Source organism: Grammomys surdaster, unplaced genomic scaffold, assembly GCF_004785775.1.
Source record: "Grammomys surdaster isolate TR1022 unplaced genomic scaffold, NIH_TR_1.0 126198, whole genome shotgun sequence".
Classification (NCBI taxonomy): Eukaryota; Metazoa; Chordata; class Mammalia; order Rodentia; family Muridae; genus Grammomys; species Grammomys surdaster.
This window is the reverse complement of record NW_021621003.1, coordinates 9,018,720-9,045,536: the sequence shown is the minus strand read 5'-3', so window position 1 is coordinate 9,045,536 and position 26,817 is coordinate 9,018,720. Positions and strand designations below refer to the sequence as shown.

At 40.4% G+C, this 26,817-nt stretch overlaps 1 protein-coding gene across 27 annotated transcripts in view; it reads left to right on the top strand.

The window, feature by feature from the left end:
• Kcnma1 (potassium calcium-activated channel subfamily M alpha 1) overlaps window positions 1-10,815 on the top strand; it is a 688,486-nt gene extending 677,671 nt beyond the window's left edge. For 7 of the 27 annotated variants that reach the window (XM_028758452.1, XM_028758458.1, XM_028758448.1 and 4 more), the window contains 2 exons: window positions 214-438; window positions 9,461-10,815. In XM_028758452.1, the coding sequence (XP_028614285.1) occupies window positions 214-438; window positions 9,461-9,485 (250 nt within the window). In that variant the 3' untranslated portion in view covers window positions 9,486-10,815. Of the gene's footprint in view, window positions 1-213; window positions 2,880-9,460 lie in introns of those variants that run through there. The other 20 variants (XM_028758443.1, XM_028758434.1, XM_028758442.1 and 17 more) reach the window with 8 other exon arrangements.
• Window positions 10,816-26,817: the final 16,002 nt, after the last annotated feature.

The window sequence follows — 26,817 nt, the reverse complement described above, 5'->3', positions numbered from 1 at the left end:
CCTGGCCCCTTTGACTGGGATTGTGGCTGCCTTGTTAAGTTAAACATGAAGGTTTCCTTTAATTTGGAAGTGAATTTGAGGTGACTGGACCAAGTACATCTAGTCCCTCAGATAGATTCAAGCAGCCAGGCCATTAGTTGTTTTAGGCTACAGGAGAGTTCAGTGGCATGCCTGCTTGCCTCAGCCTGTGATACCTTTGCTTTCTCTGTCCAGGTATGTCATCACCAATCCCCCCTACGAGTTTGAGCTCGTACCAACAGACCTGATCTTCTGCCTGATGCAGTTTGACCACAACGCTGGCCAATCCCGGGCCAGTCTGTCTCATTCCTCCCACTCCTCACAGTCGTCCAGTAAGAAGAGCTCCTCCGTCCACTCCATCCCGTCCACAGCAAATCGGCCGAACCGGCCCAAGTCCAGGGAGTCCCGCGACAAACAGAAGTACGTTCAGGAAGAGCGGCTTTGATATGTGTAGCCACCGGCACCCGTGTGTGAAACTGTATCTGCTACTCATTTCCCCCAATTGGTATTCCAACAGAGTAACTTTCCTGTTCCCTATAGTTCCCTCTTTTTTTTCTTTTCTTTTCTTTTTTTTTTTACACATTTTGCATATGTATGATAGTGTGCATGTGGTTGTCATTTTTACTTCACCACCATAAAACCCTTGAGCGCAACAGCAAATAAGCAGACGGACCAAAAGTTATTTATGATTCTAGCGGGGGAAGTAAGCCAAAGGCATCCTCCAGACATAAATAGCTCACTGCAGGAATGAGTTCACAGGTTAGGGAGGAGCACCTGTGAGTTAGGCAAAGCAGGTTTACTCTGATTTATCAGGATCATCAGAATGCTTCGGGTTTTGCTCTTTCTTTTTTCTTTTTTTTTTGTTTACTTTTTTTCCCCTGTCTGTTTTTATACACACATCATAAGTTAGCACACAATCGTTTGAAACAAGCAACCAAACGCAATGAAAACGCATTGATCGTTTCCACTCTGGGCTGAAGTATCGCAAAACATTTGAAAAGCCTTCCAAGTGTGTGCAAAAGATGATTAAGTATCTGCTTGTTGCAAGAGAGCATCGGAGATGTTTTTTTAAACTTATTCACCAAAGCCTTTTTGTCTCAGAGCTAGCGTCTTTCAGGTGTTTAAGTGAATGTTTCTAACTTTAATGCAGAGAGAAAAACAGGTTTCCACTCCTGGATGTATCAAATCTTAGTCATTTCATTTACCTGAAGAGAGGTTTGATCACATATTAAATTGTTATTCTGTCTCCTTATGCTGCCATAGGGATAGCTAGTTTTTTTTCTTTCACTTTTGACATTTGGGATGAAAAGCCATATGTATCATAAATATCAGATGTAAGTCATTAAGAACTGCCTTCCTGGGACTTTTACATCCTTTAAAAGGTGAATCACTTACCTTATGTACAGAATAAATAACACTCAGAAAAGAGCAAGTATTTTTCCATGCATTCTCAAGGGACTTTTTTACTCCCCTTTGTTTGACTAACGAGGGCCCCAATGCCAAGTACAATTCAGGCTGGGGCAGTGGTGGAGCAGAAAGGAGACAGACTCAGTAGTAGATAATGGTCTTTTGTAGGAGCTGACATATTAAATAAATCAGAATGTAGGAGGATGGAGCCACAGTTGACTCAAGAAAGACAAAAGCTAGCGACCACATTTAAATTGCTGGCACAGCTGTATGATGCTCTGTCCCAAAGCAGAAGGCTGGCAGGAAAGATCTAGTATCGGTAACCTGTTTTAACATACAGCCAATTCCTATAGGTAGATGAGTGATGGGAGAGCGAGCTTCCCCCTTCATTTCACAATTGGAAGGAGGCGGCTGCAACAGTGAGCCAAACACATTGCAGCACTTAATTTTTTTTCTTTTGTTTCTTTTTTTTTTAAAACTGTTAGTCAGCAAGGGAGGGAAGATAGACAGATACATTTTTCCCAATATGCAACTATCAGATGTTTTATGCATGCAAATTATGTTTTAGGAACATAGAAATTCTGAAGAATTGGCCAACTTTACCATAACCAAATTCTGGTATGGGTAGACTAGCCTTGGGCTCATAGGAACTTATTTGAGATATTTACTTAGAAATCCATTGATAGAACAGGGGGTAGGAAGGCGGGAGGGGGGAATCTGTCATGTCTTTAGCATCTCTTTTTAAAAGGTGTTTTTATGGTGAATGTTTTGGGTTTAGATTTTTGATCCCCTGTCCCCTCCAGCATGATGGTTTTGGAGATTTGCTTGCTGTGTGATTGACAAGCACTTTTACTGACAAAAAACTGCGAGGCTCTGTCAGAACCTCCACTTCCCCAGACACCAAAGACAGGACCAGTGCAGTATTCCAACCAGCAATGGGTGGGGAGTCATTGTATACATGTAAATTTAAAAGTCCTGTGAGTGGAAGTATTTTGTTTTCAAATTATTTTTGTCCTTATGTATTTGATTTATATATGACATCTAGCTATCTCTTTATATATAACTATATATATATAACTATATATATAACTATATATATATATAACTATATATATATTTATATATAACTATATATACATGTCCCCTAGTTTTGGATCGTGAGCGATCTTCATGCATTCTTTGCAAAGGAGGTTATGAGGCTACGCCCTCAGAACATTGATAACTATAAGAATGTGCCAGTTAAAGTGCTCAACAGGAAATATGACAGTTTAAAAGCGTTGTAAAACTCACATAGCTTACTTCTCTCTCTAAAGTGCAACAAGGATGACTAGAATGGGCCAAGGTATGACAATTAATGGTTCTGCATGACCTAGCCACTGCTGGGGGTTTTCTTCTATAACGTTGTCCTTGTGAAACTTTTGTGGAATTAAAAAAAAAAGGAGTTACAAATTTTATTCTGTTATTGTTTATTTTTATTTAAATTGTTCTGTTTGTGGTTCTCTTTCTTTTGTTTTGCTTCTCCACCCTCCCCCTTTCTCCTCCTCTTCCTTTCTCCCTTCCTTCTTCTTTTTCTTCCTCCACTTTCTCAATTGCTCAGCGCAATGAGGCTGTGCTGCTGCTATGGCTAGATCCCTTAGAGTTTGTTTTGGTGTTCTTGGGGGTCGGGTAATATGGGGATAACTTTTCTCCATCTGGCTTGCCTTCAAATCTGCACGTGGCCTCCCTGCCCACCTTGGTACCTTGCCCCAAGTCCAAAAGCATTTTCCCATTGAGAAACCCAGCTTCTTCCACTGCCCCCATCACCACTGCCCAAACCTAGCCCCCACTGGTCTGTTTATATCTCTGTGTTGATCTTGGCTAGACCCACCAAATCGAACAATGATGCCGGTTGATAGATGTTTTTGTAAGACATTCATAGCTATCCCATTTGACAAATGTGCTTCTCTGTTAATAGTTGACCCCCCTTTCATCCATATGAGGAGTGTTACTAATGGCAAATGCATTGGTCTGTTTTCCTGTTTGATTAGTAGGAACCACAGTCAAAGCTGTTGAGCCTTATGAATCCACTTGAGAGCGCATGCCCAGTTCTGAAGGGGCTGATGACTCAGTCTGGACAGAACTCACATGTTTCCTGCCACCTGCCATTCAGACATTTGTTAAATCCCAACCACAAATGGGGCAGACAGAAGCCAATCCAAAGTGTCTTTTGAATGCAATTGGTTAGTGGCTCCAGTAGATGAGACTGTAACTGACTGGAATGGGAGCAGACTATGATATGAGTCGAAATTTGGGAGTTTTCTCTGGACTTTGGGTACATAGTCCCCACTGGGTAATTACAGATCATTGAGAATTGATCAGAGGTGACTATCTGTTGGTGGCAATGGGATCATGGTGACTTCTCTTTTATTAGCTGAGACTTCTATATTATATTCTTCTTAATAGAGTGAAGCCTCTCCATCTCCACCATTTTGCATTTGACTCCAAACTCCCTCTTTGAGGAGAAGAGAGGCTCCCTTAGGAAGCAGACATTCAGGTTCTTTATACATTGTCTCTTCCCTACTTCTTCTTCACTCAAACTAGAAACAAACAAGGAATACTAGAAAGTGAGAGAACACTGAAAAGAAAAACACACATATTTTTTATAAGAATCACAGCTTAGAGCTCAGTGATCTCCCCAGTTCTGGGAGAGAAGCAGTTTGTGAGCCATTCAGTCTGCTTTGCTCAGGCTTTGGAAGGGGTCTATGTTAAGTGAGCTGGAAGAGTAGGAGGAGAAGCTTTGCACCAGCTGTCTGGTAACTGTGGAATTGTCAACATCCCTAAAAGCTGCTATTGGGATCCTTCTCAAATCCAGTTGAAACAGACCCTTGCACTTTCCAGTCTCCCCTATGTTTTGGAGATGTTTCCAATTCCATTATGAAATGAAGGATTATGACTCAGGCAGGATATTAAAGTAGGCACACACAATATGTATTTGAAATCAGTTTCACTTTTTAAACTCTCTTATAGTTTATCTGCATCCCCTTGGTTTATTCTTGGAAAAGTCACAATTAATGCCTGAGGTGTTGACATAGCTTATTTGCTGGTGTCAGGCTCTTGGAGCCAGATTCTGTTTCTAAGCCAGGAAGATAAGCCCTGTGAGCTTAGGGACTAGAGAGACTGACTATGCCTGTTGGCAACATTATTGAGATCCTAGATGACCAGAGGAACCTTTGACTGACTGTCTTGCAGCATGGGGAGTGCCTTAAAGGTGTCTATATCCCAATAGAGACAATTATATCAAACTTCCAGGTTCCTATAGCAACAGCCTCCTTGAAGAACAAGAAAGTACAGAAACTTCTGGGAGTGGAAGTTAAGACAAATCAATTTCTCCACCAGCTTCCATCAGCCAATTCCTGCCTTGTCATGTGATAAGGGAGTAGCTGTGGGCATCTGTCTCTGAGCTGGATAAGTATCTCCCATATGGAGACTGCACATGGAAGTGACCAGGAGAAACTCTCGTTGCCTAAGAAGAAAGAGTATCCTCAGAGTTTGGCTGGATGCAAGGATGGACAGTCATAGTAGTCCATTACAGAGAAATGAGATAAACAGAAACTTGTCAAAGTCTGGTAGAAACTATGTGTTTGTAGAATGGCTATGTTCTGCTGAGGTAGAAGAGGAGGAGGTTGGATACATAGTTTTGCCTGGGAGGCAATGGGTTTTATATAAGCATAGGAAGCTTAGCACATTGCCTATTATTAGAAATGTAATCCAGGAAACCACATGAAGTTGCCCTTATGGGTTGGAGCTCTTTGTAGCTATTGCTTGTCTCATTACCCTCTGTATGCAAATGGGGATATCTCCCCTCCATGCCTTTGCTCACAAAGCCTCAGCTTGTGGTGCTACAGAGTGCTAGTTATTCCATGTGCCTTTACTGTGTTACCAGTTCCCTGCGTTAGCGGTCTTCTCTAGGGAGTACTGATATGAAAAGGCTAATGCCCACAACACTGACCACCCACAGGGCCAACAAAAGTCCTGTGTTCACAGTGCAGTGGTTTCTCCCTCTGCTTTGGGTGCTTTGGGTAGTTCAGTCCTTCTTTACCATAATAACTCTCCTCTGGGAGGAAGTCTGAACCCTTGTTCTAATCCAATCCTTTCCTTATACTAGCAATCGAAGGCACAGGTGATTCTCCAAGGGGCAGGACATCCATCAGGTGAAAACTGGCATCAGAAACAAGGACTCAATGCATCACAGCCCTGAACTCCCCAACATAACACCTTGTTACCCCTTCTTCCCAGTCACCTTCCAGATGAAGACTGCCTACAGGTTCCTCCTGTGTCATCTCTATTGCCACAATCTATATTCTTCAGGCTAGACCCCTATTTATACACCCTAAGTCTCTGCTTCAGGCTCCTCCATTGAAGAACTTTATCTGCAAACACATTTATAACGTACCACCCACCCTTACATCATACTCATATAAAAGCTAACCTTAAAGGTAAGGCAGTCATCACAGCTACTCTGCCCAGCAAGTTACAGTTGTAAACATATTTAACTCTCATGATCAAACCAGATGTAGGGGTTGTTAGAATCTCCATCATACAACAGATATGGAATATGAAGAACACCAAAGTCTATGTAGCTTAGTCACTAAAATACAGTGCATGAATCATGAATAACAGTAATAAACTTAGCAAATATTATTTGCTGACTATGTAGCTGAATGTGTAGTAAGTCATTGATACCTTTTCTATTGATATAGCCAACAAGATTAGTAAGGTTATTTTCTCAACCCTATTCTATAGAGGATGAATAACACTAAGAGACTTTGCGTAGCCTTTCAGAGCAGATAGTATGTGAGAGATCCAGGTATACCTAACTCTAGTTCACAAACTGGTGCCATTTCATTGCCCCACCATAGTGTGTCCAGAGTGTACATAGTGGCTTAGTTCGCCCACCGTGTGACACTCATAATAGTGTAGCCATCATATTTTACCTCCAGTTATTTTCTCAGTTTTACTGTTCACCAGATATAGGAATATGTCATTTCCTCCTCATCTCTGACTTACAACAAAAGTTCCTGACAGGTCACACAGTGTCCTCAGAATGAGGCTATCATGTATATATCAACCACAGGAAGTTTATGAGCAAACATGGGTGTTTTGTACTTTAATTTTGGGTTTGGTATCAAGAAGGCCCCCAGAGATCACAGAACTTTTTGTCTCAGGTATGAAATAAGGCCATAGAGAACACTGAGATAAGCCAAGCATTGGAGTGGAATTGCCTTAACCACATCAGTACTTACTAGAATTTCTGCTTTGAGTCCTCTTTCTAGTGTGCAGTTTTGTAGTGATCCATTGGCACAGCTTTGTCTTTAAATGGCAAGATTCCATTTACTAAATTGTCCCCATCTTGCCTGAAGAATGTTCCATGGAAGCCTAGTGGCTGATGACCACTAAAATGTAACCCCTCTTATGCTGCTTAGGAGACCTTTGTCCCCAAACATTTTAGACAATGTCCAGCACATCTTACTAGTTCGATTTCCTCAACATCTTACTTGACCATGCTTCCCACAGCATAGGTGTTCAGAGCTCAGGAACCACTGGAATTAAGCAGTGTCCTCTCAGGAACAGTGAGAACCTACTTCTCGATGAGAGGTGTTTGCCTTCAACCCTTTCCTTGCTTGAAGCTGCCTTCTCAAACCACATGGGCTATATTGCCTAGGTTTTCTTTGCGGGGGGCAAGAAATTTAAAGAGAAAAGAGCTTACATGAGGCCAATAATGCTGTCTTTCTTACCAGGAGCTGGAGGAAATTGACACTGTTTTCGTGGTGAAAGGTCACAATGCCCCCTTTGAATTGAACTGTAAATACTAAATTCTCAACAATTATTCTTAGCAGCAGTGATAAAAATCTCAGCAAATTGCAGCTGTTTGGTTTTTCACCCAAAACACACCCTCCTTTCCATCAGTGAGACTTACTCTTCCTACCTGGCACGTACAACCCAGCACTAAATCCCTTCAGCAAAATCATTCCAGGTAACTGTTCGGCCAAGAGCCAAGGGCAGCTTGGGCAAAGAGGATAAACACCAGGCTCCTCTCTGAGAGCCATCTCTATACATAAGCTGTTGAGGAAGTCATAGTTGGAAATTGTTTCAGAGACCTGGCAATGCTTTTAAAACACGCTAACTATCACACTCTACTCTTCCCTGAAAGGTTAGCTTAATCGTAGATCACAAAAGAATTGGTTTCCACAAATGCATAATGGTTCATCTATGTCACACTTGAACTAAATGGTTTTTTAAATGGAGCTGAAATTATTTTGATGTGTACACAGTCCCAGATTTCTATACAACCTTTTTTAACCAGCCCATCAGGAGTCTTGCCTCTAAAGCCTCATTAATAATTCAGATGTGCTGATGACTTTAAAAGATCTATGGAATTGAAGCTCAGGGAAAGGGAAAAAAAAAGAAAACCTCTGCTTGACAAAAAGATAAATGAATGTAGAAAGAAGCTGTAGGAGGCTGGCAAGCTGTAGATCATCTCAGAACAGATTGTAACTTTATCATTCTGTCAGGGGGAATAATTTAAAGCACTTAATCAGTTAGCTTCACTGTGAGGATGTAGCCTTATGAATTCCTATCATCCAATCTGTTCAAATCAAAGTGAACTTAATTGTAATAGGTGAGAGAGCCAGGGCAGGAGGGATCACAGAGAGACGCACAAGTGGCCCGAGGGCTAAACTGGGCTCTTGAACCTTCCTCAGGCTTTCTCCTAGCCCCAGAGGCAGCCACATTGTGGAGCCAGGGCACCAGAAATAGAAAAAAAAAAGCAGAGTGATCATGAACACATATGCTCAACATTTATAACATTTATGAGCTAACACACATATACACATACATACGCATGCACAAGAACACCTATACTTGTGTGCACAGGCACACACACACACACACACACATGAGTCAGGTAGGCAATCATTTTAACAGGTAGGTCCACAACCAGACACAAGGCAGATACAAATGGCTCTATAAGCAATAAAGCAAAACAAACAAACAAACAAAACAAAAAAACAACAAAAACAGAAGTGAAAGGGATCATTGTCTCTTAGGCAGTCCGTGTGTTTGAAAGCTGTTTTCCTTCCCCCTTTTCCTTCCCTAAGCCACTGTAATGAAGCCTACAATCTCCCAAGCTAGATGTTCTACTGTCCAGTTGCTTCCTGTCTGCTCACATGGCTAATTTTTCAGAAAATTTCAATTCTAGAAAGGGGCATAGATTAGAGTCAGACCCGGAAAACAGCACAGGCCAACTAAGAGACTGCTCTTCTGCAGAGACCCCCAAAGGCCCTGACTCAGCAGTCTCTCTCATCCATTTCTGTTCTTAGCTCTTGGGAGGGGGGTGATGGGGGGTAGAAATGAAGGTGTCAAGCTACCATGAGCTCTGTGCTTACAGCTTGGGTTATTATAGTCAGCTGAGATACTGCCTCCTGCAACTCCTTTCATGACTTCATACCCACAGAGTTCTCGTTCTTTAAATAAAAGGCACTTCGGAATTCTCTTTTAGAATAGTTTCCTATTCTGATTTTCACTCTCATTGACCAGCAAATCCTGTGGGATTCCTTTAAGACCTGTCCCCTTTCCTAAACCATCAGAGGAATGCAGACAGGACAGAAGTGGTACAGTTAACAACTGCCTTTGAGTCTGTTTATTATAACAAAATCAACACAAGGCTGGGAAGTGGTTAAACTGCAAACAGATTCTGGACCAACATGTTCTGCAGTAGGAATGGTATGCATCTGCTCCAGCATAGTCTCTGAGGCTCGTCTCCTCCTAGTGTCTCCTGGTCCCAATAGCAATTCATTTCCTTCTTCACTTGCTACAGGAAGGAGAGGCATGGTTCAGGTTCCGGGCGCTTCTGTACACTGCATTTCTTAGCAATTACTCACTGCCGGCTTCTATTGATTACCTTTATGCATTTTCAATGAACTTTCCAAAAGCTCAACCTAGGACTAATTAAGCTTCTCATTTCTCCTTCTTGTTCTCTATCCATTTTGCCCTTTAGCAGAAAAGAAATGGTTTACAGATGAGCCGGATAATGCCTATCCCAGAAACATTCAAATCAAGCCCATGAGTACCCACATGGCTAACCAGATCAACCAATATAAATCCACAAGCAGCCTGATCCCTCCAATCAGAGAAGTTGAAGATGAATGTTGACTCCCAGGAGACCAGAACTATTTTTTTAAAGCCTGACAAACTTCATAAATGGTGACGTGACTTTTCTTCCTCTTACATGCTGAATCACTGGTGGAAACATTAGAATAAGCAAGATTGCAAGAAAATAATGTTAGACAGATCTTTCTCTTTGCCTTGAATATTGCTTCCATGTATTTTGGAAAAGAAAATGATTTCATTTATAAATGAACATACTAAAATAGTCATGTATAGCTTCTAGCGTTTTAAATTATTTTTATTTATTAGAAAGAAAATATATTTTTTCTTTTTTTTTTCATTGCCAGATATCTTCCCATATATTGCAGCAATGCAAAATCAAAATGAATAAGTGGCCAGATTCCTTAATGCACATTTCTCTTCTTTCTCTCTTTTTCTTTGAGGAGAATGATGGTCACCACCCCAATTTGTAACGAAGGGAAATGGATTACTGAAACAAATTTAAGATGCCCATTGATGTACACACATATTTTAGTAAATCAAAAAAAAAGTCAAAAAAGCAGAGGTGAATATTTTCCTCTCTCCTGGACAGTGTATGTTTTGATCGGCATTGACACCAGCTCTTAGCCAATCAAACTTCATCATCTTCACAGTTGACAGTCATATCTTTGTAGTTTCAGTTTTCCTCCAGTGTTTCTTATTCTCTTTGTTCATATATTTAGAAGAAAGAGCTTCTTGCAACTTTTCTGCAGTTGCCAGATCAGGTTTAAGCAACCAGCTCAGGATATGGGGAAGGGTTATAGGCACACCTAGAATGTAAAGGTCGTGAGCCAGAGGCACCCAAGAGCAGGCTCTGTTGTTCTCATGGTGAGGCCTCCTCCGCCATGCTTTATGCTCCTTGTTTCATACTTCTAAAACACCCAAGCAAGTTGTGTGGACTATGGGAGGATCTGGTATGTTCTTTTCTCTATTCAGAGCTTTTAGCCTGAAAGTTGGTAAACACCAATGACTAGTTTTACCTAACAATAGGATCTAAGAAGTATGCATGCTTATCACAAATTTTTGGTTTAGAAGTCAGACAATGTCCAATTGTCAAGGAGATGACTTCTCCTCAGATTTTCATTTGCTGGCTTTCCTTGGTCGAGTTGCTGGGACAAATCATTCAAACTTGCTAAAATACTTTCAAAAAGAAAACAATCCAACCAACTAACTAACCAAACAAACAAAACCCAGTAACAACCAAAAGGAAAGTAAGTCATGCTCTCAACATAGACTGTTAGAAAAAGGCCTTTGAGAATTACCAGCAATGAAATAAAATGTATCAACCACTTCAACCTGTGGTCAAAAGATTTTTCTAGCCATCAGATACAGTCGTGATGTCTGAGCTCTGCTGTTGCATGCATGCCCAGTGTATAGTCACCTCAACAACTGTTTCATTCCAATGACTCAGAAAGTCTTTTCAGCTTCACAGTGATCAACCTTTGATATGATCATCAGGGTCTCTGGAGAAGCATGGGCGTGACTGTGATTTTTATTTTGTTAAAAATGTAAAATGTGAACATTTTCCAAACCAACCAAGATAGCCCCTACAGTCCCATGACATCTCTTCCATGAACTCTTTAGGCCATGATTCTGTGGTACCTAGTTATGACAGCATAAATCAAATCAGAGCAAAGCAATGTGATCACCATGGAAACATGTCCACTAAGGACTCCAATTACCAATGTAGGCAAAATGAGCTTCCACCTCTGTCCACTCCCTGCAGAGCCAATATAGCTGTGCTTCCACCTTGTAGGCATTGTCCTGCAGTGACTTGTCGGACTGTGGTTACTCTGTTGTCACACTTTGTAGAATTAGTTCTATAAAAGTATTGTGAATATAATGTGTGTCCAATTGGATTGTTAACACAAAAATATTTATAATCAATCACTAGTCTACTCAGGCTAAAATGATGTCAGCAGTTTTATATTCGGGCTTGTAAACATTTCTTGGTTTCCAACAGAACTCAGATGTGTTGGTGGGGAGAATCCACTGCCAGGATCTTGACAGCATTCCTGAAAGCTAAGACTTTCTTTAACATCATGATTTTCATTGGGGTTACCTAAGTACATTCATGTCAATCCATGCTCTTCTTTCCTTCCTGAACCACAGTAGGCTCTTCCTCGCACTCATTCCCATTAGCTTTACCTCTGATTTGTCTTAGTTCTTTGATCTCCTATGGTGACCAATGTCGATTACCTAAGTAATCTTCCATTAGAAGAATAATGGTCTCAACACTCTACTCCATGCAAGGCAGGAGCCAGAAAGAAGCATAATCCCTATTTCCCACTCTAGCTAGAGATTTAAATCTAAACTTGTTTCTCAACTACAACGGCTCCGATAGTTTCCTACAGCAAGGGGATCCCTCCATTTACCAACAGCTTCCCAAACCCAAGATAGTAGAAATCTATTTTCTTCTATGATAGAGTAATAAATGAGGAACAGATCAAGCATGATTCTCAGATTGTTTAGAAAATGACCATGTGGTGGCCCCATTTGGAAAAAACTCAACGGCAACTCAGTTGAAGTAGAAATAACATTTGTTAAAAATGTTAAGTGTTAAAAATGAGTTAAAAACTCAACGGCAACTCAGTTGAAGTAGAAATAACATTTGTTAAAAATAACTGGAGGGCTCAAGGCAACATTCAAAGTTTCCAGCTTGTTTCTGTTGGTTCACTTCTGAGTCCTCTGTAGGAAAAAACACTGTCTTTCCAACCACATTCACCTTAGGCCAATGGTGGCCCTCTTTGGAATATTCCACATTAGAAGACTCTGATCTTTAGTCCCTGATTAAGGTTCCAGAAAAGCTATCTTGGCAAACTAATGATGCTTGGGTGCTTTGAGCATCAGACCATTTGTAAAAGAGAAACTACCTGTGTATGAGTACATAATTGCCATCATCATCTTTCTCATGGAGGCACTTTGTCTTTGTCTAAGCAACTGTATTTTGAAATTACTTTCCCCTAACCAACAGAAGACATTCACATAATGTATTTTATGTTTATAAATTGATTATGTCTAAATCACCTGGAAGAACGGCCTTCCTTCTACAAGTTATACTTTGTTTTTGTGGTTGTTATTTGTTTGTTTGTTTTTTAAGTGTTGGAAGACTTTAATCAAGGAATTAGAATGGTTTGGGTTGAGTTGAAAATGGAGAGTAGGAAAATGTATGAAATTAGAGATATTTTGAATAGAAAACAGAAAAGTGACCAACTCTGCCTGATTTAGAAGTTCAAGAATTAGCTATTAACTATAAAAATATTCTTTAAATCCTTCAAGTTTCTGAGACTTAAACATGGGGTTGGTCTGTTGAGATGGCAAAGGTCTCTTTCAGACCAACTAAGGCAGTGGTTGCCTTGCTTCAGCCAAATTCTTGGAGATAATTTTATCCAGAGCAGTAATTATGGCTCTTCTGGGCATATTATCCATATGCAGTTCTGAGCTGAACGCAGCCTCCACTCTCTGCTCTGGACAGAGAACAGTCAGGTTCATTCCTATACTCCAGCTTGCAAAGTAAAGATGCAAAGGCTCACATTCAGATTCACCTCCTAAGTGAATCTGAGCTGGTTTTATTCATTCTCGTTTCTCTTTAAAACCTCCTTCCCACCTTCCCTGCCTCAGCAGAGATTTGGATAGACTTTTCATTTCTGGCCCATGTCTCCAATTGTATGTAGAGAAAGAGTCTGGACAACCCTACTCTGCTGCTGCTATTTCCATTCATGCTTCCCCATCTACATGCACCTTACGTCTCATTTCGTTCCATTTGTCCGGTTGTGCTCATGTTAGCACAGTGTCTTTGCTGCTTACATTCATAAGTGCCATTTTGAGCTGTCATTTTCATTTTCCTCGTGGAAAGAAAGCTAGAACAAGGTAGAAAAGTACAAAAACACCAGTATCAGATAAGTGACTCAGAGCCATCTTGACTATCAAGAGGTCACACAAATTCACTGAACACTGAGTTCCAGCCCAAGATCTGCCTATTGTTATTTTAGTCATACTTTTTGCTTTTGGAGTGGTAGTAAAGTCATAGATACAGTAGCCCTCACTATTTAGCGCTTTACCCATCATTTTCAAAAACTTAAACAAACTGAAGAATCACTTTCAACTTTTCCACTAGATTCCTTTTCTGACTCTTCTGTTTTCTCCATGTTCTTAACAAGCATTTTTCTGCTGTAAAACAGAATAATTTCTCATTTAAATCCCATGATCTCTTGATAAAATGAGGAGTCCCTTTGAACTCATTTAGGTTATATAAGCCAAGTTTATCCTAACTTGTCATTGCCCATGCATGGCTAGGTTATTAATAATTCCAAGATTACCACTAAAATAAGGCAATGCAGAGGACATATTAAATTTTAGTTTTGAATACCTGGTAAGAGTGATTTTAAAATATTAAGAAACGGACCCATGTGGCCAAAGACCATTAGCCCTATACTTGTTAGGATCCCCCTGCATTCCAGTCTCACATGGCTTCATGGAGAAATGATTCTCATTTAGACTTTTTGTTCTAGACAATTCTTTTTAACTGTGCTTTTGAGCATGAAAATGCATAACTCATAGTATATATCAAATGGTTAGAAAGAAGAACAAAAAGAGATAGACTAAATACTTTTAGGAGCCCTGGAAAGAGATGGTGGTACCTAGGTGGAAAAGAAGATGTTCCCTTGAACCATGAATGGGAAAAAATGATAGGCTGGGCTGTGGAGACTTTCCAATAGGAAATACTTGGTTTGACTGGAGGCACAAGGATAGTGAGGTTTTTTTTTCTCCAAGGAAAGGGACCTTCAGGAGCTATAATGCACTGCTACCAAGGTGATTTTGCTATATGGAACAACTTTCCTTTGGTAATAAGTTTGTATCCATGCACTCACTGAACAAAAAGCATGGCAAGATTTCATCGAAGGACCTAGGAAGTGGGTCGTTGAAGGGCCACATTTAAATTGGAGCACCGATTTAGAAAGTCAGAGAGAATCACTGAAAGAATCAACAAAGAGTCATGGATAGTGGTGACTGTACCCTTTAGGGGTTGAAGTCTGTGAGATGTTCAGTTCTTTTGTGAAGGATCACAGAAACATTGCCTCTCCTAGCAGCAAGAGGTCCTGTGGGTTGCACTCAATAGCACCTCTCCATGAAGAACACCTACTTTCCTCCTACATTTCACCCTGTCATGCAGTACTTGATTATTAACCCATGAATCCACTGCACAGATTAAAGGAAAGGAATAGATTTTCAGATTTTTTAAAAAAGAGTCCTGCTGGTTATACTATTTTACAGACATTAATATAATAAGAACAGCAGGTAGACCACTAAGAAATCATAGACTAATCAAGAATTCAGGACTTCTGACTATGAGTGAGCATTTTCTAGACATCTTGTCAGGTAATCTGCTAACTGGGACTTAGACAGCTCCAGTACATGTTTGTCAGAGGAATGGATCCAGTTGGAGGAATGAGTATGACACATTCTTAGCTTGCAGTAAGCTTAAAGTCCAACTTAAAGGAGAGTTTTAAAGAGCCAGTAGAGAAAGAATAAGCATGTGTCTAACACTGACCTCCAATAGAGCAGGAGATAAAGGAACAAGCGGTTTAAAGTAGTTAATCAAGCTTTGTAGATTGAATGGGATTTCAGAGTTGGGTAAGGTGAGGAGCAACGTCCCAGCTCATTCAGGAATGTGAAGGGATCAATGATTTCATTAGATATCAAGTAGTCCCTGTGCACCTGTTGCTGGACAGCTTGTGTCCCTTCTTGGCAACAGAAGACATGTTATGTAAAACACGCACCCAATAAAGATTTTTTTATTGGATGGGCTACATAGCAAGTAAGTACTATGACAGCTGTGGAAGTTTGACTTGGATTCTATAGCTGGGTAGGAGTTTGAAAGAGTCTATATAAAGGAATTGTTTACTGCAGACCCCAAGGACAGAGTAGTGCAGAGGGACAGAAAGAAGAGGAGAAGATGAGAATGTGAGACAAGAATTTAGGGAGCTGAGAAAGGAGCTGTTTTTTTTCCCTATAGAAAGGAGGAAAGAGATCTGTTCCCACCATGAGAGTGTTCTGGGCTGGGGATGGAGACAGAGCTAAGAAGATGCTTTGGGAGGTCCTGGTCCTAAGAAAGCCCCCTACACACATATACACACAAAATAAACACAAGTACACACAAATACACACACACACACACACACACACACACACACACAACACCCCAGGTAATCATAAAAGAAGTCTGGATGAGGTTTTTCAATAAAGGAGAAAGCATAGGCTTAGATGGCAGGTCAGGAGAACTGTCTGGGGGCTACAGCCAAGTTTTCAGAGCCTCAATGGAGCCAACCAAGTTGATATGATCAGGACAGAATATCTATTTAGTATTGGGAGAATGGGAAACAGGAAAAGGAATTTAAAAATAGAGAAAAAGAAGCATTAAATGAAGGTTGCGATGAAGGGGATCTGAAATGATGACTCAAAAGTAATGAGGCAGACTGGAAGGACCAATTTCCCCTTTGTCTTTATCTCATGTGGTTGCCATGAAGACTGGTTTGAGTGGGAAACTAGCAGGCCACTCTAGGTCACTTTTCACACCATGGAAATGGAGGTTTCATGGGGCATCTAGGTCATCAGCATGCCTTCTAAAGTACCCACAAAATGTCTTGAGAGGTGGTCTTTCCTTTCATCAGTTCCTATTACCCCCATTGTACCTCATCCTTGATGCACAGAGCACCCAGAACCTTCTAGTTGCAACAGTCTTAATACACAAAATTCTAAGGTCACCTTGTTCTGATGGCTTTTCTGGACCAGGGTAAACAGGAGAGTTTTTTGGCCAAGTGGAAACTGATCTCCTTTCTAGGTAGAATATTAAATTGAAAACAGCTTTCTGTTTATCCCACGAGGAACTTCTGTGTTTCTTCTTGTCCTCCAAAGCTGACCCCAAAGCTCTCTAGGGCCTGTCTTAGGAAACAGCACCTGTCCTGCTGTTTAGAGTCTTAGATGGAAATGTACACACATAACACATGTGCCTGTCAAAGCATCCCAGAACTTCCTGCCCTAGGGATCCAGGAGGTAGTCATCCAGGAGGAGAAAGGAGCCATGGGGAAAGGAGCCCCTACAATGAGACAAGTCAAGCCCCAGGTCTACACTAAACCAGAGCCTTTCTCACCCCAGTACCTCCGTTCTCCTTTTCCTTCCGCTGTGTACACATTTGACCAGAACTGCAACATTTCAAACATAAACCCAGATCTGCCTGGAAATCCTAATTAAAAACGTTCCGTTCCCAGGTGGTACAATCACATCCTTCCTAAAGTGTCTGGCACACATCCCACCATGCAGATGCTGAAAAGAGATTTTTTTCCCCCACTTAACACCAAAACCTTCATTTGGGATTTCTTCAGGGGACAAAGGGGAAAAAAACCCAAACAATTCAGAGGTACCCATATGCAGAAGTCAGCCTACAACATGTTCATTAAGGGAAAAGAGCGTGGTTTGTTTATCAGTCTTTCACACTTTGATTGCTGGCATGGTGACTGTGGCTATGATGAATTATGTAACCAGACAGGAACTGGAGAAGAGAATAAATGCTGGTGCTCTGAAATGACCTACCCAACTCTGTCATCTGTAACAACCAGTGATAACTCTCTTGTCTTGTAAAAAGGGTTTGTACATAACTTGTACATGGTTTCATTTTGTATTTTTCGCAGATTAAAAATTTATGTATTTGTGTTCTAAAACAAGGAGTGTTTCTTGTGTCTTTGTAACTGTCACATAGGGTGTGGGGAGGGTTAGCCAAGGTCTTATTTGATGCCCTTCCCCTTCATGAAGGTGAAATTGTGGACCAGCAGCAGCCATGAAGTTGCTTTGTCAGTTGCAAGTATGAGGCAGGATGCTGCCCAATATTGCCATGAACAGTGTTAGGGAAGAATGGCTATAGGTATCACTGAAAAGCTTAGCGTCATGCAGGGCTACACTGGGCTAGAGGGTCACATGCTGCTACAGATGGCTCCAGAATATAGGGCTCTAAAGGCACAGCCTACATTCCATAGAACCTTGAGAAGTAAACACTGGATCACTTCTGCTACCTGATCTCATGCTAGCTACCCTTCCTTGCCATCTGTACGAATGAGCAAAGTCTCCCTGCCTTTTCCTCATCAAAACACAGGGGTTGAAGCTTGCTTACAAGGTGGGCCTTCTTGTTCCTCACAGCCATAGATGAAACTTTATTACCAAATCAATAATATCAGTAACAATACTGCAATTTGAGTCTTTAGTTCTTCAGAATCTTGTGAATTTGAAGTCCTTACAGGACATGAGACTCCTTAGTCTAAGACTGTCCTGGCTTCTGAGAAAAGAAGATGCTGGTGCAAGGGTTCCATGGATATACTGTATATAAGCCTGTCAAAAATTAATATCATTAGAGATTGTAACCTTCTTCATTAGCCAAATGTTAATGTTTATATTCCTTTGTTGGGACCTGGTGACAAAACAGTATGCAATAACATGATTCTGGATCTCTATTCGGGGGAAAGACAGAAGCAATAAATTATTGGTTCACATATTAAAAATTGATCTATGGAAGAGAGTACAGCTTGCCCTTACAAAGACATAGAAGATTTGTTTAACTATTTGAAGAACAATCTAATTGATTGATACTTTGAAAGCCAAATCTCTGGGTATATATGCCTATTAGTCTTTGTCAACGCAACAGAGACTAGAATCATCTGGAATGAGGGAACCTCAGCTGAGAATTGCCTACAACTGCTTGGCCTGTGGGCATTTCTGTGGAACATTTTCTTGATTAATTATTGATATCGGAGGGTCTAGCCCACTGTGGGCAGTATCACCCTTGGGAAGGTGGTCCTGGATTATATACGAAAGCAAGCTGTACAAGCCATAAGGACCACACCAGTAAACCACTTTCCTCCATGCTTCAGTATCTGCCTCATGTTCCTCCCTTGGCTTGCCCCAGTGATGGACTAAACCTGTAAGTTGTTTTTTTTTTTAAAGCCTCATTATAACCAAATGTACTTTTTGTCGATGTTTTATCAAAACAAGAGAATAGAAAGCAGAGGCAGTACCTCAAACAAAATCAGCCCCAAGCAGACCTCATTGCCAGGAGTGAGAAATTGCAGATTTCCTTATCTTCTCCTGCCAACTCCTCACAGCTCTTTGAGCTCCAGAGTCTCAACTTGTCTTCTCAGTATTTGCTAACAAATCTGAATGTTGTTGGGAAAATGTAATTGCAGAACATATGGTCTCCATTAGTTAGGCAAACTCTACTGCCAAGTTCAGCTCCAAGGAAGGAGTCTGCATAAAGGATGAAATATTAGGGAAAGATCCACAGTGACAGAGAAGCCAAATGAAAGAGATGAGGCAGAGAGTTACAAAACAGTAGGCTTGGACAACAGGACACAATGACTGTGGAACATGTTTTTCGAACATGTTTTTCCATTTGGTAAGAAAACAAAATATATGTGAATTTCTACTGAGATCTCTCTGTAGCCAAAATCAAAGGACACTGTTCACCAAGATCAATATTAACTGTTTCTCAATGTCAGATGAGATAGATTCTGCCTGGGAGAAAAATCATAGGGCAAACAGAATACACAGCTTGCTAAAGGAATAAAGCAAGGACAAGATCAAAATGTAAACATCAGCCATAGTACTATTTTCAATGCTGCTTGGGCTTGGCCTTCCAGAAGAGAAACAGGATCTCATGCTTACAGATCTGTTATGTTCTTAAAACGTAGGCTAAAAGTCAAAAACTCAAGGAAGCCAAGGTCAAGAAAAAATATACAGGTAAGGTGAGCACTCTTGCCACAAAAAGTGAATTTGTAACATGCTTTTTAAAATCAAAAATATGTTAGTAAGTTGGAAATATTCTCAAGACTGATGTTACACATAGATGTAATTTACCATTTTGCTCAACATATTGAGTCTAATCCTGGTTGTCAACTTGATACACCTGGGAAAGGGGAACCTCAAGTGGAATTGTCTCCATCAGATTGGCCAGCGGTCATATTTGGGGGACATTTTCTTTATTGCTAATGAATTTAGAAAGGCCCAACCCACTGTGGGCATTGCCTCTTCTGTGGTGGTCTTCCTGGGTGGTATAAGAGAACAGGGTGAGCCATCCAAAGAGATGCAGAGACAGTCAATCATGAGATGGAATTCAGGGACTCTTCTTGAAGAGTTAAGGAGAGGATTGGGGGACCTGAAGAGGATGGGGACTCCACAGAAAGACCAACAGAGTCAACTAACCTGAAACCTTGGGAGCTCCCATAGACTGAACTACCAACCAAAGAGTGAGCATGGGCTGGACCTAGGTTCCCTGCACATATGTACCAGATTGTAGCTTAGTCTTCATATGGGTCCCCCAACAACCGGAGCAGGGTCTATCCCTGAATCTGTTGCCTACCTGCCCTGGATCCCATTTCCTAAACTGGGCTGCCTTGTTTTGCCTCAGTAAGAGAGGATGTGCCTAGTCCTCCAGTGATGATGTGCTGGGGGTAGAGTAGGGGTACTCAGAGGGGGGTTCTCTCCTCTCAGAGGAGAAGGAGAAGGGGGAACGGAGGGGAGGATCTGTGTGAGAGGGTATTGGAGGAGACAGGGGCTAGTATTGGGATGTAAAGTGAAAAAATAAATAAATTTTAAAATTGTATTGCTATTTTTAAAAAAGGAAAGGAAAAGGAAAAAAAGAGAAAAGAAAAGCAGCTGAGAAGCAGGCAGGAAATCCATTAAATAAACAGAGTTCCTCCATGGTCTGGTTTCAGTTGCTCCCTCAAAGATACTGCCTTGAGTTCTTGTCTTGACTTCCATCAAGGACCAGTTGTAACCTTTACTCCCACTTAAAGTTGCTTTTGGTCAATGTTTTATCATAGCAAACTAGGAAAGAAGCTGGTACCAGTAATGTGAGGCTTTGCTGTGATGGACTTGACTATGTACACGTTATACCTTGGAATGTTTTGTGTGGGGAGCAGGAGGATGTGGAGGATTTGGGAGCTTTAGGGTAGAAAAGCCATTGAATGTTAAAATCTTTTTTTTTTGGTTTTTCAAGACAGGTTTCTCTGTGTAGCCCTGGCTGTCCTGGAACTCACTCTGTAGACCAGGCTGGCCTCAAACTCAGAAATCCGCCTGCCTCTGCCTCCCAAGTGCTGGGATTAAAGGTGTGCACCACCACCGCCCGGCTGAATGTTAAAATCTTAATGAGCTGTTGTGGGTATGTGGATGACATTGTAATGGAGAGAAGATGGTGGAGACCTAGTTTACACAGGATTATTTGTATGATTGTATTTTTATTAAGAATCTGTGGAAGTAAAACATTTGCTTTATTGTAACAAGCAGCACTAGTTATCTGGGGTTTAAAAAGTTAATTGTGATTAATAAGAGATCAACATTATTAAAGTGAAATTTTCTGGGAAGTGTTTGATCAGTGTCAGCACTGAACCTGTGGTCTAGACAGGGCCAAGGCTGCATCTCAAGCTGGAAGATGACCACGGTGATGTGTAAGTCTCCCATATAGTACTGGTTTTGAAAGTATAAAGGAATTGTGGAGAGCAGCTGTGGCTTGGTCCTATGAAAGGTCAGGAGAGGGCACTGGTGAAAGTGCAGCTTCAGCTTCAGTGGATACCCCAGGAAATTGGAGATGCCAGGACTATAAGATGACCACCAAGGACAGTAGCAGTCTGAGCCTACAATATAAGCTATGTATGTTCACTAAATGGCTTTCAGGCATGGTGTTTGTCACAGCAACAGAAAGCAAACTAGATCACAACCATTAAAAACAATGAAGTAGACAAGCTAAAGTATAATAATAAAACACACCTAGCATTAATGTGCTATGTACTTAATCTATGATATTCTAGAATATGTGTTATATTTTTATACACAAACACACACACATGCACACGCACACACACATGCACACATACCTTTTAGGACATCCAGGTTGTTTCCCACCCTTTCCTACCTTCTGGGGTTCTTCTCCTCTTTGATGGACAGGACCACTGTTCCCCTGAAGATGCATATGTTAGCAAGTGGGTGGAATAAAAAACGAGCCCCAAGAGGATCAAGCTAAAGGCCCCAAGGATTTTTACCTTTAGATCATAGTTGTTTCCTGTTCATCAAAACCTAAACAACTTACCAGAGTTGGGGAGACATAAGTTATGAAGGGATACTGGTGCTGCGGTACTTAAAATGGAGCATCTGTTTTCTGAAAGCTGAGAAAGACCACATTTAATACAAAGCAAACAAGAGCATATAATAAGAGGCTAATATTAAGAAAACATTGTTAGATAGAAAGAGTGGGAAGCATGATGCAAGATCTGAGATGGGGCATTTTGTAGAGATAACCGACACACGCACAAGGCAGGGCATCTCCCTGGTGACACAAACAGAGCATACAAGAGATCCTGAGTTCCAACAGTGAAATGAAGAACTAACCTTACTAACTTACTTTTCTCTTATAAAAAGACCCATGCTGTAAATGTAAAATCTGAAATTAAACTGTACAAAAGCATCATCAAAGAAAATAAGTTAGACTAACTGGGAGTATGGAACTATGTGAATTTATTTTAGCTAACTGAAAATATATGTGTTCAGCTGGTGATGACACTGTAGCTAAGAATTTAAAAACAATAAGCACAGTATAAACCATTTTAGCCAACAAATCTGAGAATATAAGTGTAATTAAAATTTTAACAAAAGCTACTTAAAACTGATTTAAAAATTGAACTAGGCATAATACAGTTGATAAAACCTGTAAACTCTTGTGATCCAAATTAGCTTTACAGGGAGTATGTGTAGAAGGTTTTACATTTTAGGAATAAAGTATGCCAATAAAAAGAATTGCCTTCCAAAATGAGAGAGAAAATTTGAATGCTAATATTTGATTTCCAAAATTGAGAAAGCCAAATTTTCTATTATTACTTAACTTGTATGCGCTTTTTGTCTACTATTCTTAAAAATAATCTACCCAGCTTAAAATCATGAAGACTTATCTCCTTTTATTACATTTGCGATGTCTTCTTCTGGGCCCTTAGTCGACCTGAGGTAATTTACATTGTGGTAGTTTGAATGAGGATGTCCAGGTAGATTGAGAAATTTGAATACTTGGTCCCTAGTGGGTAGCATTGTTTGGGGGAGGTTTAGGAGGTCTTATCATGCTGGAGGAAATATGTTAGCTGGGGCGGGATAGAAGTGCATCCTACCTGTGGTTCACTGTCTCTGCTTACTGTTTGTAGTACTATTCTCAGCTTCCTGTTCGTGCCACCCCACCTGCTGCTTGTAGCCCTGCATCTCAATCATGATGGACTCACACACCTCTGAAACAGTAAACTTACATAAACTTTCCCTACATGCCATTTTTCATTGTGGTGTTTCATCACAGCAGTAAGAAAGTCATTAATATATTTCACTTTTTTTGTATTTTATGTCTGTCTTATTTTCTTTTGTTTCTTTAATGTTTTCCTTAGTATTAAATGAAACATTTTTATTCTAACATTTTTCCATTTTAAAAATAACTTTATTAATTTCTTACAAAGTGTTTTAACTCTTTCATGACCTCCCTGTCTCCCATCCACAAAACTTTGTGTCTTAACCTCTTTTGTTTTCTCATCAAGACTAATTTGTATTGTCTGGGTGTGTGGTCTTCCACAGGACCCTGGTTGACTAGAGTCTACACTCTCAGCGAGAGCTCTCTCTTCATCTCCCAATAACTGACAACTACCAATAGGTGCATGGATAGGATTGGAATTTCTATTCATCTCTTCTCTCCACATTGGACATTTGGTATGGCTGGGTCATTCACACACACATGAACTAACAAACATTGTGAGTTCATATACTAAGCTGTCCTGCTCTAGCCAGAAAATACTGTCACCCTGTAGTCAACTATGGCCTCTTCCTCTTATACTCTTGCTGCTTCTGCTTCCACAATGGTGCCTGAACCCTGGGATGAGGGGTTCTGTATACATTTTTGGCTGAGCATTCTGTAGTCTCTTATGTTCTGCAACTTGGCCAGATGTGTTTCTCTGTTAATCATCTTCCACTGCAAATAGAAACTTCTCTGATGTGAGTTGAAAGATGCGTTAATCTATAGTTATAATAGTGGTTAATGTCATGTCCATTTAGAGAAACAGTAGAAGTAGGTTTGGTCCTCCACTGGCCACCATAAGTTTGGCTGAAAAATTGTGCCATGTATGTGTTTTCTTCTTGTAGAACAGTATTTACATCTAATCAGAAAGTAGTTGTTTATTCCCTTGATGTTTGGGCCACTGTGTTATGCACCAGTGAGCATGTCTGCCAGTCCTGCCATTATTTTACTTCTCAGGGTTCACAGATGGGTAAGACTGATTGTTACATTTTTCCCTTTGGTAGCATGTAGCTACTATCTAGAAACTATTACTTAAAAACATTTATTTTATTTGTATTTATGTGTGTCTGTGTATGTGTGCACACATGTATAGCTAGTGGGATATCTTTCCCGCAAGTTGGGAGGAGCAAAGGTAGGAGGAGTAAGGAGAGGAAGAGGAGGAGTAAGGGAGGGAGAGGAAAAGGGAGAGGAGGAGCGAGGTGAGGGAGAGACAGAGATGGAGGAGGATGGAGAACCACGCTTGGACTGAGAGCAGTCCTGGGTAACAACTTATATCTAGGTTAGTTAATTAGTTAACATTCCTAATTATGTGAGCATCCTGTTAATTGAGCATTACCAAACATATAAAGCCTTTGGTTAATCATTAAGCATTAGAGTCTCATTTTCTACCGGGTACTGTGTGGATGGCAGGATGGTCTGGGCTCAGCCCAGCCTTGTGGAGACAGTGTGGCAGAGTCATCTCCCATGCTGGTGTCTCATGGGTGGCAGGGCTGGTGTCTCTGACTGCCTGAGCAGGCAGGTGGCCTGAGCTGAGTGAAGCTGCTGCTGCCACCGCCTCCTCTGCTTGTGGCTTCAGGTCTAGGCTAGTTGGGAACATGGCGGCTCTGTAACACAAGATTGATTGGGTGTCACGATTTTTAATAATTACTGCAACACACATGTGTGGAAGTGCCCATGGACGCTAGGAAAGAGCATTAAATCTCTTGGATCTGGAGTTATGCAGAATTGTGAGCACCCCACCATAAATGCTGGCAAATGAGCTCCGGTCCTCTACAGGAGAGCAAGGGTTTTTAATGTCTGAACCAATACTGTAGTCCTTATATTCAATTTTCTTCTTACTCTGTCCTTTGCACATATAATGTTTACCAATGTATTTTTAAATTTGATGTTTCTCTGTCAACCAAAATCTACTCCATAGTACTTCATGCAAAAATTCCATTCTTTTATTGTACTTTTCCATACCAGGATTTTGATCTAGTTATTCCTCTAAAAATATTTATATTCTGTCTGTAGTACAGCACTGCCCCTGGTGCTCCTTTACCTCTTAAGTATTGTTCTCTTTAGTTCTTTGAGCTCATGTACAGTAGCTGTGTTGAAATCTTTACCTCTTAAATTCACATCTTAGTCTTCTTTCATGCACATCTGCAGCCGCTGTGAACTTCTCTTGTGTGAAGCTCACCATTTCCTCTCATTCTCCTGGTCTCATAATTCCTATTGAAAACTAGTTGTTTTGGATGATATATTTCATCAACTTTGAATATTGATTTCATTTGACACATACTTTCATATAATTACCACTTTATATAGTTTTAACTCTTAGAAGCTGAGAGAAGAAAAGAACACATGTACATATATTTAGAGTTTTTAAAATTAGCTTCCTTAGTTCAGTGCATCATTCCACACTTTTGTTAATGTTGACTTGGTTTATTTATTCCCTAGACTATTTAGTAAAAATTTTCTTACTTTGTAAGTGTGAAACCTTAAAATTTTCTCCTTAGAGGGTCCAGTGTGGGATATCAGACAATTGTCTTGGGGCATAATGTTTTCACTGGGTCTCTCTGATCTTCTTTTCCACATCTCTACTGAAGCACCTGCCCCTTTTGATATCACACCCAACTTTTAGGCTTCAGTAATCAGGCTGATTCTCTCTCCATTTTTTTTTTTTGTGAATTCTCTGGGTCATCATTTGTTTCATAGTCTTCTCCTACTTAATTAAAGCCTATAGTTTAACTGATAAGACTGTGAGTCTACTAACCTCCTTTTGAGAAATATATATACATATATATGGCAGTTTTTAGAGCTCTTAGACATGAAGTTTCCTATATTTTGTTCTAAATATTGTTTAAAATTAAATATTGTTTAAATATTATTTGTTGACAATGAGGAACAATTTGTTTCTACAGCTTTTATTCTCCTCTGAGCAAAACTGTAAGGCCCTTGGTCCAGGACTGGATGGCAGCTAGTGTTTCACTTCTGAATGATACCTCTGACCTATGAGCATTGGTCTGGTGGGGATCTTTAGCCTCTGACCTTTTCTTGTCTCTATAAGCACAGAAACTGACTTTTTAAGTATGCTCAGGCAGGGGCCATCAGAACCTTAGTATTCTTTACTTGTATCTGACCTACAACTCCCACAGAAGGGCTAAGCAGAGATTAATCTCCCACCATCATTCAAAGTTTCACACCATCAATAAAATCCTGGTGGCTTGTCTCACCAGGGTAATGGGGCAATCCTTTACTAGCTGAATAGAGATCCAGTTCTGTTTTATCACCCAAACTCAATGAGTTGTCCTTCTACGAGGCCATGCTAGGAAACTGGAGGAAGGGGAGGAATCTCATGGTGTCTTAGATTCTCTAGGCTTACCGTAATTTAAAGATTTGTGTCTTGAAGACAGTTTTTCTTCATTTTTTATATATATGATGTTCAGATAGCTTCAAGAGATATTAAATGGCTACTTTAAAATTATTATTATTATCATTATTATTTACAAAGTGTAGCTATTTCAGTTGGAATAACTAAATAGTACTTTGCACTAACATTCTAGGCTCTCACTGTTTGATAGATTCTTTCCCTCCCATGTCACCTTCCTCCTTCATTTTGTTTCTCTCACTTTCTTTTTCCTTCTCCCTTTCTCCTTTTGTCTACTTTATCTCTTGTTTCTTTCTCTTCCCTCCCTCCTCCCCTCCCCTCCCTTCCTTCCTTCCTTCCTTCCTTCCTTCCTTCCTTCCTTTCACTCTTTCTTGTTCTTAGGATCAAGAACAAGATCTTGGCTTGCTCTATGAAGCCACAGCCAAGTCCAAATTCTTTAGCAAGATGGAAAAAAAATCATAAGCCAAATTTAAAAAAAGAA